A 17,168-nucleotide genomic window follows, 5' to 3' on the forward strand; every position below is an offset into this window, starting at 1 on the left:
AAGTGGCGCTGTGGCTCAAGTGGTAGAGCTCAGGGACAGCACCCAGGTCCAAAGTTCAGGCCCCGCGACAGACAGACAAGAGAGAGAGAGAGAGAGAGAGAGAGAGAGAGAGAGAAATGGGTTAACAGGAAGGATGGGTAAGTTCTAGAAAGCAAAGCTTGAAGAGGATGAAACACAATTTCATAATTTCAGGGAAGGCCCTGCCTAGGTGTATCTGCATACGTCTCAGGGCCACCCTGTCAGAAAGAAGGCAGTTCGGGCAATGCAAAACACGGTCTCTTTTGTGAGACTACCTTCATAATAATAACAATAATACCTATTGAGTTGTGGCTACTGAGAGCAGCCAATTAATGTTGCCTGTTTACCACTGCACAAATGAAGGTTACAATAGTTGATCTGGGAAGAGAGAAAACCTTTTATAGGTTAATTCAGCTCATGACTTAATATGCCTAATTTTTGCTATACCAAGAAAAAAAATGTAAAAACTAGAGGGACAAATCATTTCTGAAGAAAAATACACTATTTGTATTACACCTTAAAAAGAATTTTAATGGAACACACTACTAATAAAACATCACAGTTTTTGCTTTTGTAATTTACACCAATGACATTAATTCTAATACTTTAGAGAACTCTTACACAGTATATAACAAGTTGTTTTAATTTTACTATCATCTGTAACGTCAAAGTTTGGCTTGAACTATTTCAAAGAAAACCATTTAAAGTTCAGTTCTCCACAAAATTGATCAATTTAAAAAGAAAAAAAAAGCTTTGCCAATGGAAAGCTGGAGTGTATATACCTTCCAGCCTCCAAAGACATAACATTAATTTAACCAGCACCTAGTAAAACCAAAGCCTCCTTCCAAAGGACAGATTGATTCTTCCTGCACTCATAGCATCAACATCTTCTTCTTAGGAACTGTTTTGCTATGGCATGTGTACACACACACACTCACACACACACACACACACACACACACACACACACTTATCAATAAACTGACATGCTACATGAATATAGCTGTTTCTTTAATCAAAATGAAGCCAGAAGACTAGGGGAAGACATAAATTAGCACACTGAATGATTTACTTGAAAGTAAAATTTGTAAAAATGTCATCCAACCTGGTTTCATATTAATTTAAAAATCAAGATGAGTATCATTTCAGACTTATATACATCAAGATGCCAGTTCTTATAAAAATGTTTAGTTGTAAATGTTAAGATTATGCAAAAATAATTTCATATCAGTTTTAATTTAAATGAATTTCCCATAACTCTAATATTAAAAACATTAAAGGAACTTAAATTTTAATGGCAAAAGTTCCTATTTTCCCCATCTATTAAAATAAGGTTCTGTTTTCCCTTATTAACATACAATGCCCTATTATTAAGGCACAACTTTTTAAAAAGTGAAATCACAGATTAGGTTTATTTTAAACACAGTTATTGTTGTAGATTATAATATATCATAAACTCAATCTATAAAATAAAAGTGAATGTACTGAGAAGCAACTGATATTGAGCTACAATAGGCCAAGTGCAGCTAGAATCTTCCCAACAAACCTTGCTTTAACCAGTCAGGCTCTTTCAGGAAGGCAGTCTCTAAGGTGTTTACCAGGAAAGTTGAGTACTTTTTCTGCAGTGGCGCGGGACCCTACACTTAGGCCTGGCTATCAGAGACAGTTGTTGCCCTCAAAGTCTGAGTGAAACCCAATTTTTGAATTTAGCATGGGAGACAAGGGCAGATCCCAGGCACCAGGACAAAAGCTTGCCTTGCATATCCCCTCAGCTGCTCTCCCCATACCTCCACCTCCATCCTCCCTCCACCTTCCTTTCCACTGTCTTCTTACCCATGACCTCATTCTACATCCTCTGACACAATCTATAAAATGCTTAGAGAATATCCAACAAACAGGAAGAATTTGCACAACTGTTACTTAGAACATAAAAATTATGTTGCTACTTCATTGTACATTATACATAATTTATCTCAATTTTATCAATTTAAAATTAGAAATATTACAATTGGGGGAAGAGGACAATCACAAACCAAAGATAATTATGATCACCTAGTAGGATCTTGTAACCTCAACTGAAATGGGGGTTACAAGTATGAAAAGAACACAGAAAGCAGGCTTACTTATTCAAAATTACATTTTCTATGTTTATATCCTCAAGATGGCTGGGAAGAAATGCTCTGTAAAGACTTTAGTACTGGATTAAACTTGTCAATGTAAAGGTTTCTGTAATTAAAAGTCATTTTTCTGTCTTTCTATGAAGTTTGAAACATATGCACTTCCCTTCCTCATGGAAATTGCAGCACAGCCTCAGTTTTATAGTATGATTTCAGCAAGCAATCTTGAGAAGTGGGTACATCAAAAAACTATGAGTGAGCTGAGCACTGGTGGCTCATGCTCGTAATCCTAGCTACTCAAGAGGCTGTAAGATTGTAGTTAGAAGTCATCCTGAACAGAGAAGTCCTTGAGACTCTATATCTTGCAAAAGCCACACTAGAGGTGTGGTTCAAGTAGTACAGTGCCAGCCAGCCAGCCAAGCAAGCAAGCCAAACAGGCACAAGGCCTTGAGTTCCAACTTGGGTACCAGCAACCCCCTCAAAATAAAAATTGGGGGAGGGGATAAAGTACTATCTGGTATACTGGTGAATAAGGAAAAGCAGAAATAAAGGATAAGAACAGGCAAAGGAGGCATATACATTGTAGAGATGAAGAGGGAAAAGATGTCAGAACACTAAATTACTGATGTCCCTGCTTCTATTAACTGTAATACATAAAACACAGCTTTAAGGGAAAATTACCTTCCAAATAAGGACAAAGATGAAGGAAAAGGAAGGCAGAAGCTGGGCAACGAATGTCACCAAAAGTAAGTTGGATTTATCTTGCTGTGTTTTAGAAATACTTTTCTGCAATTCTAGAAGATATTACACTCTTTTGAAAGTGTTTTACAGGTAAGTGCTGGCACAATAATGTCTTATAAATAAGTATAAATACTGTTTCTTGTAATGTATCAATGGCTCTTAAAAATAAACAAAGATTTTAAAAATGAGCTTTCTATAAAAAGTACTTAAAATCTTAGTAACTAGACTATACCCCAAAAAATTATAAAAATAACGTATTCAACTCTTAGCCAATCTTAATTTTTACACACAGCACATTTCATAATTGTACATATCCTTGGCTATGCACACATTACTGAACTAAAATTAAATTGGAGCAATCATGCTTGCTAATATGAACTACTTTTACTTCAATTAAATCACAAAGATTCTATGTAATATTTTTTAAACTACGGTTAAATTCCACTTCCTATTTGCCAGTTTTATTTTCTTAACTTTGACATACCACAATTTAAAAAAATAAATGCCAAAACTCTGGAAACAGCATTTGCCTTTGCCATTCCTAAAGAAAAAAAAATCCTGTCCTATTGTATTACGAAGTAAAAATGATGAACTGCCTGACATTCTTTTCAAAATTTTCAAGCCAGTGTAAGTTATCAAATGTTCCACCCATTGAACTTGGAATTTTCACTGAACAAAGGCCTACCTAATATATTTGTTACTAGGGTAAGATATTGAGTGGAAACATTTGTAACATCTTAGATTGAGTTCTAATGAGGAACTAAGGACTTTAAACAACATGCAAACCTAAGTATGCACACTCTACCAGGCTAGGATGTACATTCTTTGGTCAATTTTACCTTCACCTGGGAAAATAGAAAGCAAGCTGATTTCAATTTTGTTTGAGGGGGAAAAAAAGCAAGCATGAGAAATCAGTGTTATGGCCTATAAGGCATTGAAGATATATGAAATAACAGTTTCAATTGTTTTCATTAGTTTTCTAGGTATCATAGTGAGAGAAGCATACTTTCAAATAAAAGAAAGTTCAAAAAGCAAATCTTCCAGTGTTTTTGCTAACCAACAGGAAAACTGAATAGGAAATTAAAAAACTTTTAATTTCATTTTACTAATTTGAAGGGAATCTACAGAGTATCTCAAAAGTCACTACTGTGAGAGTTCGGTTAGGCTAGGTACATCTGCTAGCAGTACTTATTTATAGTGAAAGCAACCATGGCCAAAGCATTCTTGACAACGGCAGACTGTCTATATAATCCTGGAAAAGTTTCTAAAATTTTATATTAAAATAAGGTTCCTGCAAATGAATGAAAACTATGTCAATTCATATGTAATGTCAAGTGATTTTTCAGTTATAACAGAATTATTTACTTTCTTGCAATGCCTTATGGGGTTAATTTTATTCCTAAATGTAGTGTTAAATCTGAAACCTAAAACTCAAGACTAAATGCTGGTCAGGAGGGATGGAAGCATGCATCTTCCACAGAGAAATGCAAATCTACAATATGATGACAGAAATGTTGAACCCATAGGTAAAACAATTTCCTTTATCAGAACAGAATACACACACACACACACACACACACACACACACACACACACTCACACACACACCACATACACACATCAATTATAATGCAAACCATCATGTGTGTATTTTCTACTGGCTGGTGAACCTGTTAAAACTTCAGAGAAAAAAATGTGGACTTTTCTATTTTAATCCATAGAAACAGTAGATGAATAGAGCACATGTGCACATTAATGAATGTGAAGCTTCTTGTGCTTTCCATCAGAAGTAAAAATCCTCAGTTACTTTATTTTCAAGTTACATCAAACATCTACACAAAATCAATCCTTCCTTCCACCCAATTTGTATATGAAAATATTAACAAATAATGAAGATTCATGATGTGTGAAAATGGTGGCTCATAATGTAGACTCAGCTATAGATTTTAATTCACAAATATATATGCGCCTTGTGTATGACAACTGTACGAAAATAGTCTCAAAAATAAAGACAATACTTGAGACACGAAGCAACCCACTTTCCCTGATACTTTGTATCCTATTATAGGGAAAATAAGTCTCCGATGCTTCATAAATACTTAAAAAAGTTCAGAATGGCCTTTAACCATGCATAGTCTCTACCAACCCTCTGACACTTTGAGCAGTTCAGGCTGACCATTTCAGCTCTGGGGATACTGCCCCATGTAGTTAGTTATACTTATTTATGTCCTATCTTTTCTAGATCTGGGAGTTTTCGGACCAGAGCCTGATGGTTCATTCTGATGCTAGCGAGGAGGCCCCCTTCGATGCCGTCAGAGCCTATGTAACTGATTTCTTCACCATTCAAGGTAGTCATATGCCCTCCAAGGGCTTTTAAGATGGCATTGCCAGCACATATATCCCACTTTTTGATGTATGTCACATGGATATATAGGTCAGCTTTTTCTTGACTTTTATCAGGCACATCCAAGAGTGCTAAAACTTTATAACCTAAAAAGATAGAACAGAATTTAAGTGGTTACTCAAAAGATACAAAGGAAGGAGCACATATTTTTCATTTAGTACACTATTGAAAAGGACAGGGAATGTAGAGTCTAAAATTATGTCTAAATAAAAATATTTTTACATGTTAAGAGAACAGAAATAAACTCAATGGAGCAAGTTCATTAAACTAGTCTGCAGTGTAACTAAATGTCTATGGTTTTTAAATTTTAAACCTTTGTGGTTCTTTATGGAAGGACAAATATAGTACGTGCTATTTTATCTGAAAATATTACATTAAAGGTAAACACCTATTACTTAAAACACCTGAGTAGGCCTGACAAAAAAGAGGCCAAGAACTGACATTACCAATTTTAAGTCCTTTCTGTAATAAGGGAGTACTTAGGTAATAAAAGTTCAGACGAAACTGGGTCTAAAATCTAGTTTATTTTATCCTTACTGGGTATTCTGGATGCAGATAATGAAAAGTTAGTAAGCATCACTTCTTGATAATTGTGCTATAAAGATATTCCAACCCAATGTTTTCTGATCAATAATGTGTTATTTACCTGAATTAATTAAGCTAACAGTTAACTTCACCACATAAAGAGCAGGTATGATCAAAGCCATCAAATTGCCCCTTGAGCCAAATTTACATTATGGTCTGTTTTTGTACATATCGCACTATGTATTTTTTTAAACATTTTGATAAGGTTTAATATTTTGAAAAGGCTTCAAAAAAACGAATTAAAAATGCCCAAGAGACTATATATGGCAGAGGCTGACCTCTGATCTATCATCAAGAAATACAAGAATATAGTAGACTGAGTGAACTGCCAAATACTTGACTCTTTCTCATCCCACAGGTTCAAAGACTGAAGACGTTAGGGCTCTTAGAAGTGAGTCAGAGCCGGGCCCCAGTGGCTCACGCCTGTAATCCTAGCTATTCTGGAGTATAAGATCTGAGGATCGCGGTTCAAATCAGTCCGGGCAGGAAAGTCCATGAGACTCTTATCTCTCATAAACCACTAGAAAACCAGAAGTGGCGCTGTGGCTCAAGCGGTAAAGCGCTCACCTTGAGCTGAAGAGCACAGGAACAGTGCCCAAGCCCAGAGTTCAAGCCCCACAACCTACCAAAAAAAAAAAAAAAAAAAAAAGAAAGAAGCGGGCTGGGAAGGTGGCTCAGTGGTAGAGCACTTGCCTTGCATGCATGAGGCCCTGGGTTCGATTCCTCAGCACCACATAAGCAAAAAGAAAAAAGCCGGAAGTGGCATTCTGTGGCTCAAGTGGTAGAGCATTAGCCTTAAGCGAAGAGCTGAGGGACAGCGCCCAGGCCCAGAGTTCAGGCCCCACGACCGGACCCCCCCCCCCCCCCCAAAAAAAAGAAGTGAGTCAGAATAGTTCTTCTAATAACAGACAGATAACACTGAGCATCCTCCTGCCATAGAAAGCACCCTTGGTCTTCCCTCATCTTCCTGACATCATCAATTAACAGAACAATTCTTCTGAGGTTAGAGCGTAAAAAAAGCAACAGCTAAACACTGATGGGACTTTAGGTTGCAGTAATTGAGGAAGAGAAACAACTGGTGTGTTTGTTTCTCTCTAGCAAGGTCAATGCCAATAAAACTACCCTAGAGGAAGTAGGAAACTGAGCGTCAACACTGCTCACTCCTTCTGCCTTCTGTCAGTCTCCTGACAGATTTGTGAAGTCTAGAAACTTTCTCTGAAATCACACAGAACAAAAAGCATACCAGCACCACCAGCTGGGATGATTGTAGTCTGGTTTCCGAATGTCTGAAGAGCAACTTGTTTGACCATCCCAGAATGGGAACGGGATACGATGATTCGTGGGATCTTCTCATTGTAGGAAGAACGTGCTTTCACATTTGAACCACCATCTACCATTGCCCAAGCTGAAAAGCAAATGGGAACAAAAAGCAAATATTCACTCATTAATAGCACTGAAGATTTTAACTTTCAACCCATTATCGTCAATCCACTTACGTATTACACATATTACTCTATACACTATGCTCTTTGGAGGGACTGAAAAAAAAGCCACTCTATACATTTTTTTTCCAGAGAATTTTTGTATTTTTTAAGTATGAAAGTTGTTTATTTATGTATTCATTTATTTATGTTTGTGCTACTCCTGGGGCTTGATTTCAGGACAGTGTCCCTTGGCTTTTGTACTCAAGGCTAGTGCTCTACCACAGCTCTACTTCTGGCTTTTCTGGTGGTTAGTTGGAGATAGGAGTTTCATACTCTCCTGCCCAGGCTGGCTTTGAATCATGATCCTCAGATTGCAGCTTCATGAGTAGCTAAGATTACAGGAGTGAACTACTAACACCTGGCTGAAAGTTTATTTTTAACAGCAAAGCAGCATGGGCTTTAATTAAGGGGACTGAAGTTTGAGGCCAGTCTGGGCAACAAGATTCCATCTCAACCAATAATCTTGGTATAGAGTAGACATCTTCCATCCAGCTACATCAAAGTATAAATAGAAGGACCTTAGTCTAGGCAAAAACAGAAGGCCCTATCTAACAAGTAACTTAAGCAAAAACAGGTGGGGAGATAGCTCAAGTACAGAATACCTGGTGTGGCAAGCACAAGGTCCTAAGCTCAAACCTTCAGTACCACCCAACCCCCAAAAGGTCAGTCATATATTAAGACAAAGCTTTAAAAAGGAGGGAGAGTGTACTCAGGCACAGTCAGAGAAAATGGCTATTACCTGACTTGAGAACGGCTGAGTTTCAGAGCTCCCCTGGGGTACCAGCTAAGCCTCTTCTGGGACTGCACCACAACCCAACTTCTCCCTACTCTATGAAGTTTCTTTTTCTCCTTTATAAAAATTTGATCCCAACCAACTCCTACTAAATATCCTGCTTGCTGATGCCAACTCAAAGTCTTATTCTAGGGAAGCCTCGCCTATAATGTAAGCATAACTTCCTTGGATATTTCAAATTTTAAGACATATTTTTCTCCTGTAAGTATTTCCACTTCTAATGTATTCGTGATTTCATTTATTTACATATTGATTAGCTTTCCTAAGTGGCTTTATAAACAGAAAATAGTTAAAGAAGTATGCTAGTTAGGTTCACCTGTCTGTTTTGTCAAGAAGTATAAAAAAGAAAACAAGTTAGATTTCAAACCAGAACAGAATTTTAAAGGGGTGAGGGTGGAGACCCCAGATATAGCTTGGTAAGTTTTTCTTGGTTTGGAAATGTTTCTCACTGACTATTAAACTATGGAAGAGAGCAAACTTACTCAGAATTAAGATCATTTTCCTAGCATTCACTCACTTTATGGTAAAATAATAGTCCACCATGGCTAGCAACAAAAGCAGCTGCATCATTAACTTACTCCTGGCTGCAGAAAAAAAAATCAAAAAAATTAACAGTCTTGGTTTCTAAATTCCTTAAGGATGATAGCAGCCTCTTAGCTCTTTCCCTGTCACCTTCTAAAAACCATACACAGCCACAAAGAAAGCAGATATAAATACCCATAGTCTGCACATATATAGTAAGTAGAACAACACTGACAGTCACAAACACAAATATATGAACTAGCAAGAAAATGACTGCGGAGTCAGCAGAGAGCTGGATATGGCCATGCTGTGGGAATTACAGCAGGAGCTTCACAGAAATGCTAAGAGGCTACAGACTTTCAGTGATGGTAGAATTCAGAAAATAAGGGCTTGAATTTAGGACCTAGACAGTGTCTCTTGGCTTTTGTACTCAAGGCTAGTGCTCTACCACAGCTCTACTTCTGGCTTTCTGGTGGTTAGTTGAAGATAGGAGTTTCATACTTTCCTGCCCAGGCTGGCTTTTGAGAAGAAAAGGCCTATTTAAAATGGAAACTACTGAAAGCAGGCCTACAATTTGACTTAACAAAGCACTGTGAAGAAAAGGCCTGGAGAAGACACAGAGCCAGAATATAATCCTGAGAACACTGTAGGGAAGGGGAGGGATGACCGTAAAAGACATCTTTGGTGATGAAATAATTGCTAAAGAAAGGCTTCAATAAAAAGGAAACAGCAGGACAAAGGACGAACTAATGCCACAATGATACTCACTAGACAGTATGTTGGAAATGAACTTTAAAACTTGGTGGGGGTAATGAGGAGTGGTAAGCAGGAGAAATAAGGGAGGGTGTAACAGTGTTTAAAAAGGGTGAACCAATGTAACAGTGATACTCACAGGACAATATGTTGTTGAACTTTAGAACTTTGCAGGGAAGGAAAGTTGGAGAAAAACGAGGGAGCGGATAACAATGTTTAACAAGAAATGTATTCATTACCTTACGCATGTAACTTAACCCCTCTGTACATCAACCCAGCAATAAAACTAAATTTAAAAAATGTAAAAAAAAAAAAAAAAAAAGAAAGGCTTCAAGAAAAGACCTCCTGGGGTTGGGAAGGTGGTTGGTTCAGTGGTAAACTGCCTTGCATACATGAGGCTCTGGGTTAGATTCCTCAGCATCACATAAGCAGAAAAAAAGCCAGAAATGGTGCTATGGCTCAAGTGGTAGAGTGCTAACCTGCTGAAGAGCTGAGGGACAGTGCCCAGTCCCAAAGTTCAGATCCCACAACCGACCAAAAGAAAAAAAACTCCACAATGAAAAAACTTCCTGAAACATTAAACACACAAACAAAAATTGATAATAAAGCCTTCCCTATACTAACAGAAAAGCAAGCTCCTAATCTGAGAATGATCAAACTCCCAATTAGCCATTATTTGCTCATCAGTCCCACAGTATCTGGCCCAAACTTTGAAAAAGAAATATGAAACGGCATATGTGTATTTGTGTGTACATGTGTATATGAAGATACACATATACATATAAACAATGCAGATTATAACTTTTCAAGCTTCTTGAAAATTTTCATAAAAGAGAGGAAAAGTATTCAACAACCTAAGTGGAAACAAAAGCAAGCAACAGATGAAAGAAATACCAATAAGAAAAATAAAAGTAATGATTCAGAAAAGTTGGGCAGACAATAAAAAGATGTGAAATGAAGTCATGTCACAGAAGACACAACAAACAAACAAAAAAGGGACAAAATCATTGCAGACCTATCAGTAAATCACAAAATGCACAGAAAACAGAATTATTCAAAAGTTTAGCAAACAACTGGAAACCCAAAGGTAATTTAACCAATTAAGTAGATAAAATGAACTCCAGGGAAAGGGACAGAGAAGGATATTAGTAAAAGTCAACACTGAGTATCTAAAGAAGGATAAATAGATACAAGAAATCTGTCTAAATGATTTAAGAAAATGTACTTAAAATAGCTAAGGTCCTAAAAATCTCTATTGATAAGCATATTGCATAGCTTGGAATCTACACAGAGTACTGATTCTGAAACATCAGTTAAATCTTAGATTTTTAGAAATAAAGTTCTTTTGTATGTAGTCCAAGCAAAAAGATTAAGCCACTTACAAAGAAAAGAAAATAAGAGTGTAATGAGTCTTTTAGTCAGTGAGATTCAACTCATAAAGATCCACATTCAGTTCAAGTTTCTACATGCTTTAGTCAAGAAAAAAAAATGCATAATGAATTGAATAGAGTCCTACTAAAATCCTGGACAATCTGGGACTGTCAGAATGTGATCTCATTTGTAACTAGGGTCCTTGCAAATGTAATTGTTTAAGGTGATGCTGAATTAGGATTGGTCCTAAATCCAAAGATTGATGGTTTTAAGGAGAGGAGATGGAGAAGATCACTAGATGAAAACAGGCAGGGTAAAGTGGTACAGCTTTTTTAAAAGCCTAGGAATGGCAAGACTATCTATAGCCACCAGAAAGCAGGTTGGCTATTCCTCCTAAGCCTGCAGAGAAGTATAGTCCTGTTGTCTTTTTTTTTTCTTAATATCAACTTATGGTCTCTGGAACTTCCAGAGTAGGTTTCTATTGTTTTACACCACTCAACTTGTTATTGCAGCTCCCTGATGCTACTGTAAGTAGTCAAACTTTCAAATAGCAACGCTATGGAAAATGGTTTTTAAAGTGTACTTTTCAATTAATACTGCACTCATGGGCCAGCTCTTCTGAAGTAATTTGTGAAGAGCACATAACCAAGAGATGATTGTAAAACTCTTCATAAATGCATTGTTAGCTAGCCTAGCATGAATATGACGATCTAAAAGTACACCAAAGAATAAGAGAATGAAAATAAAGGTGTGTAAATGTACTCTCACAGCTGACTGCAGAGTTGAAGGGTATCAGTTAAATGTGATTAGCTGAATAGCAGAGTTTAAAGTAACCAGCCAAACACATACAAGAAAGAAGTCAAAAAATTCAATTCTTTCACAAATGTTCAACCATTTTCACAAAGAGTGAACTTACAATACTCTACCGCTAGAGGTCAGCATTGTGTAAATGGATAAAAACAGCTTATCTGTTGACACTGGAGATAAGAATTTAGGTAAAGGGCTGGGATGTAGCTCAGTGGCAAAGTGCTTGCCTAGCAAGTGCAACGTCCTGGGTTCGATCCCCAGTACCAAAAAAGAAAAGACAAAAAAAAAAAAATTTAGGTAAAAATTTTTGAATTCAGTGATGTTAAATCCTATATAAATGTTAAATCCTATTTAAAAAAAAAAACCTATATAAGGGTGTCCCTTATTGGAACACGTCTTTTTAAAGTATAATAGATGCTTAAACATAAATGACTACTAGGAGGTAACAGTGGAAAGGTTAGAATGCGTTGTTTTGTTTTTAGAATGCATTTACGAGCAAGATATGCTTTTAAAAAAGCACAGCAAGAAATAAAAAATGGTTGGTATTTTCATACACAGACTTCTGACAATGTAATTTAATAGCTACATATTTCCACTGAGTGAATGTACAATTACTTAAGTATTTACCTATTACTTCTCTAAAATATTATTCAAGTATTTCTTGTTTCTAGGGATTTCAAACTCAAGGAATTATAATCAGGTGATAAGAATATTTTTGTGGTGCTGCAGATGAAGCCCAGAGTCCCAGACTATGTGGTAAGAATTTTAATCAACTCTATTATAAAACTGTTGCCAGCAATCTGTAGTTCTCATTATAGCCAAGAATAGCTAAATATGATAAATATGAATACTTTATTCAGTATTACTACCCTGCCAAGATCAATACACAGTAACATTCCCAACAAAAGCCACAGAGTAAACCTTCCTCCAGGAATGGGAGGTCAGAGGTACATAGGTACCTATGAAGTTTGGATTCTTTCAGCAAACCTGATGACTGGCATGCGCTATTATGCTTCAGCACACTGGGCTTGTAAGCTGTATCATACAAGAATGTGGCATTCTATTGCTAGTTCATAAAGACACTTATCTGTTCTTGTTAGACTTTTGGCTTATTTGGGTAAGCCTTTGGCAAATGAAGCCTGTGCAATGAAGGTTTTGAAAATGGCCACTTATCTCTATTCTTTCCCCTAAAATAGATAGGGAAACCAAAATCTAAAATGTAAATCTATTTGCTTATCTAGTATCACTTTCTTCCTTGTTTCCTTTATTGAGGTTCCAATTTTCTTTGTGAAATCAGCTCTGCTTCTAGCTAAGGGTAATATTTGACAGTCAGTCAATGAAATAGAGCAGAGATTTAATGAATAGAGCTTAATGTTATCTTTCTCTAACACAAACATTATCTAGGATTGTTCCTCTTGTTTCCCCTTCTTGAGGAAAAGAACCAGGAAAGGGCAAAGACTTACCTTGTGAGTATAAAAATAACAAAAAAAGCCTACTGAAGGAAAAAAAAAAGCAACGAGAGGAGTTGGAGTTGTTTCTTTTTTTTTTGGGGGGGGGGGGGGCCAGTGGTGGGGCCTGAACTCTGGGCCTGGGCGCTGTCCCCCAGCTCTTCAGCTCAAGGCTAGCGTAGCGCTCTACCACTTGAGCCACTTCCGGCTTTTTTCTTTTTGCTTATGTGGTGCTGAGGAATCGAACCCAGGGCCTCATGCATGCAAGGCAAGCGCTCTACCACTGAGCCACCTTCCCAGCCCAGGAGTTGTTTCTTATCTGTGGTTTTGGTCCTCCTGTTAGGTGAGAAAATTCCCTTATTTGTTGAAGCACTGTAATCAGATTTATGTGCAATGCCATCTGACATGGGTTAGTATGAAAAGAATGGTTTCAAAAACTCAAATTCTGTGCTTAACAAATATAAACTTGTTTGTTTTTAAGAGTCATGAAAACCTCCATTTTATATCCCTTCCAGTTATTTTGAGACTATAAAATGTTTTTCAATATACTTTTATAAACTGTAAAAATACTAAATAGCTTGGTATCAGTAGTTCACATCTACAATTGTAGCTACTCAGGAGGCTGAGATTTGAGAATTGCAGCCAGGCTGGACAGGAAAGCCTGTGAAACTCTTACCTCCAAGAAACTATCAAAAAAAAAAAAACCAGAAGTGGAGCTGTTCCTCAAGTGGGAAAGCACTAGCCATGCACAAAAAAAGCCCAGCAACAATAGCCAGGTCTTGAGTTAAAGCTCCAGGACTGGCCAATAAGAAGAAAGAAGAAAGAAGAGGAAGAGAAGGAGGAAGAGAAGGCAAAGAGGACAAAGAAGGAGAACAAGAAGGAAGAGAAGGAGAAAGCAGCAACAGCAGCAGCTGCTGCAGCCTAAGTAATTGCTACTAATCAAGTGTTAGTTCTTCCAGAAATATTTTGATCTACATGGTTTTCATAAAAGGTTAAACCCATTTTCTTATCTATAACATATAATTCTTTATCAGGTACTTATCAAAAAGTTCAAATAAAATAATTACAAATTGTTATTAAACTATTGTTAAGGCTTATATAGTCAAAACAAATATATATGTAATGATCTATTACTGATTTGCATAAAATTCCTGGCGTTGCCTCTGTCATTAATTTAACTGAATGCTCTGAAGGAATGTATTAAATTTGAGTCTATTTCCTCATCTGTAAGTGAGAATACTAAGTACACAATGTAAGTTGTACTTAATAGCCATTTCTTCATTGTCCTTGAGTGACAGATACACTTGGATAGCCACTAAGACTGCATTTCTTACTTAGCTTTCCTTGTAACAAAACTCTTACACGCACACATGCACACACTCCCAGAGAATCTTGCTAACACAGGGAGCAAAAGCAGCAGGAGGGACAGGCCAGTGTTCACAGAAGAGAGTAATAAAACTATTTTGTTCAACTCCTACACATTTTTACAAATATCACTTCAGCTTAAATTAACAGCTTAAATTGTATTCTAACAAATTCAATGAGCATTACAGGTAATATGTACAATTAGTATCTTAAGGAATATCAGAACACTAATGCCACAAACCTTTAATAGCCGATATCTCTGAGAACTATCTAAATTATGAAAAGAGATAAAGACAGAAGGGACAAAGTAAGTATGATTCTGAAATACAGAGCCAACACTCAAATAACATGTTAGCCTGTCTCAGCGCAGCTAAAATTTGGGATCCTGGTCATTTGGCAAAGTGAATAAATAACTCCAATATAATCAGTTACATACTCTTGGGACAGCAGTGTAAGATGTCCATAAACTCAGTAGCTTACAACAAAAGAAGTTTATCTAAAAATCTAAAACCAAGATGTTAATGAATAGGATTAGTTCCTAATTCCTAGAGGCTCTGAGGGTAAATCTGTTCTATACCCTTTCCTCTCTTCCTTTTGGTAGCAGACAATCCTTAGCTTCTTCAAGGCTTTACTCTGGTGTCTGTCTCTAACTTCATACGATGTTAACCAATGTGTGTGTACATTCTATTTCTTATACAGACAAGATCACTGGTTTAAAGTCCTACTCTTTTTTTCTTAATTTTTTTATTTATTGTGAAAATACTGTATACAGAGGGGTTACAATTACATGAGCAAGATAATGAGTACATTTCTTATCAAGCATTGTTGTGGCCTCCTCCTTCATCCTCCCCCCCCACCTCCCACTGGCCAAAGTTGTAAAGTTCATTTTTCGACATAACGTCTTGTACACCTCATTGTTGCAATGGGTCCACCTGTATCCCTATTTAAACAATTTGTTTTTTCCCCTTCTCCTCCACAAATTATACCAACATCAAATACAGTGAAAACAGGGGCTAAAGTCCTACTCTTAAATATAATCTCATGACACCAAAGTTTGTATGTTATTATGGGCTGAATTGTGTTCCCCTGATAGTATAATGGAGTTCTAACCTCTAGCACCTCAGAATCTGTAATTATCTGGAAATAGAATCGCTGAGACATAACAAGTTAGATGAGGCCACACTGACTTATATTCCCTTAGTCCAACAGGACTGGTTTAATTATTAGGAGAGGAGAAGAAAAACAGACATACACAAAGAGGGCTACATGATAAAGGAAACACAGGTTGGAGTTATGTATTTATAAGGCAAGAATTCTATGGATTTCTGGCAAACTACCAGACACTAAGAGAAAAACATGAAAGTACAGTGCTTTACAAGCAATGTCTCTGCCAATACCTTGACTTTGGACTTCTATCCTTTAGTACTGTAAGATCTACAATGCTATTCTTCAAGATACAGTTTATGGTTTTTCATTACAGTAGCCTTAGGCTACTATAAAGTGGACCTAAATTTAAGGACTTTATGTAATCCAGTATAATTTGCCACTAGGGCTCTTGGTACAGCGCAATTGTTACCATAAGAATCTTGTTATCTGAGGTAAGAATAGAGCCAAAGATCCATAACCTTTGCCCTGTGTTGCTGATGAGACTCAATTTATGACAGTTCCCTTTAGGATGTCAGGAACGACGCTGAGGCCAATACCACTCTTGTATTGAGAACCAGTATGGTCATGTTTAACTTGCAACCAGTACTATTACTGCTACCTGGAAGACCACAGCTAGCCTCTCTGGCTAACTAATAGCTTGTATATGTCTATAGTGATAGCAGAATATTGTCTGTGTATTTGCTGATGCTAGCAAGGTTAAAATGCATGATCTTCCATACACTCTTATGTCCAAAATAACTCTCACTGATGGGCCCAGACATCCTTGGGAATAAAAATTGTTTGGGAAGCCATATTTTGTCATGTATTATCAGTACCAACTATAAAATATTCACTGTATCCAATGAAGTGGTATGAAAAAGTAGGGGGCAATCTTCAATAATTGCTGAGATTCTAATTGGTGAGATTCTAACATGATGGCAAGTAGTTCAACAGTTCAGTAACATTAACTATTGAAAACTTTCATACATGTCATACCTGTATATTCAGAAAATGGCTTATGAATAACTCCTAGAACAGGTTTACCATTTACTGCCACGCACACCATAGTGGTGACATACTTTCGAAGATCCTCTGTGAAAAAACACATAAACATAATTATCTAAGTACTGAACATAAATTCAAGATATATGTCACTTTTTTATAAATTCATAAATAAGAAATGCTTTTCAAAGATAACAATCTTGCAAAAGCAAACAGAGTCCAGGGATGAGAGCCAGATACAGGGACTAAAAAGAGATCATTTGGGTTACATCCTTAACCCACAGTTTTATTAGTTATATATTGTTGGTCAAATTACTTAAATTCAGTTTTTTCATTTACATACACTATACAGACAATAAAACACATTACTCATGTTTATACATCAAAATAACTTTTAATTTTATGATTTAATTTAAAAATCAAGTTAGGCAGGTACAACATTCATCATGTAGAGATGCACTCACTAAATGTTATGTGATCAATCTAGTTCAGTTTAAAAAAAACTTCTTGTAAAAAAATCTTATTCCTATTAGCTATTCATGTAAAATATTGTAATTTCATTTATTATATGGGTAATTTACACACACATATATATAGACAAACACATATATA

The 17,168-nt window shown here is 36.5% G+C and overlaps 1 protein-coding gene across 1 annotated transcript in view; it reads right to left on the reverse strand.

Annotated features, from left to right (window-relative positions):
* Positions 1 to 1,973: 1,973 nt before the first annotated feature.
* Positions 1,974 to 17,168, reverse strand: part of Bpnt2 (3'(2'), 5'-bisphosphate nucleotidase 2) — a 30,116-nt gene continuing 14,921 nt past the window's right edge. Inside the window, exons 3-5 of the mRNA XM_042666019.1 lie at positions 16,551 to 16,646; positions 7,109 to 7,270; positions 1,974 to 5,366 (exon numbers count right to left, since the gene is read on the reverse strand). Coding sequence (XP_042521953.1) covers positions 5,095 to 5,366; positions 7,109 to 7,270; positions 16,551 to 16,646 — 530 coding nt within the window. The 3' untranslated portion in view covers positions 1,974 to 5,094. The remainder of the gene's footprint in view (positions 5,367 to 7,108; positions 7,271 to 16,550; positions 16,647 to 17,168) is intronic.

The sequence above is a fragment of the Dipodomys spectabilis genome, unplaced genomic scaffold (genome assembly GCF_019054845.1).
Source record: "Dipodomys spectabilis isolate Male_0828 unplaced genomic scaffold, ASM1905484v1 ptg000015l, whole genome shotgun sequence".
Taxonomy (NCBI): domain Eukaryota; kingdom Metazoa; phylum Chordata; class Mammalia; order Rodentia; family Heteromyidae; genus Dipodomys; species Dipodomys spectabilis.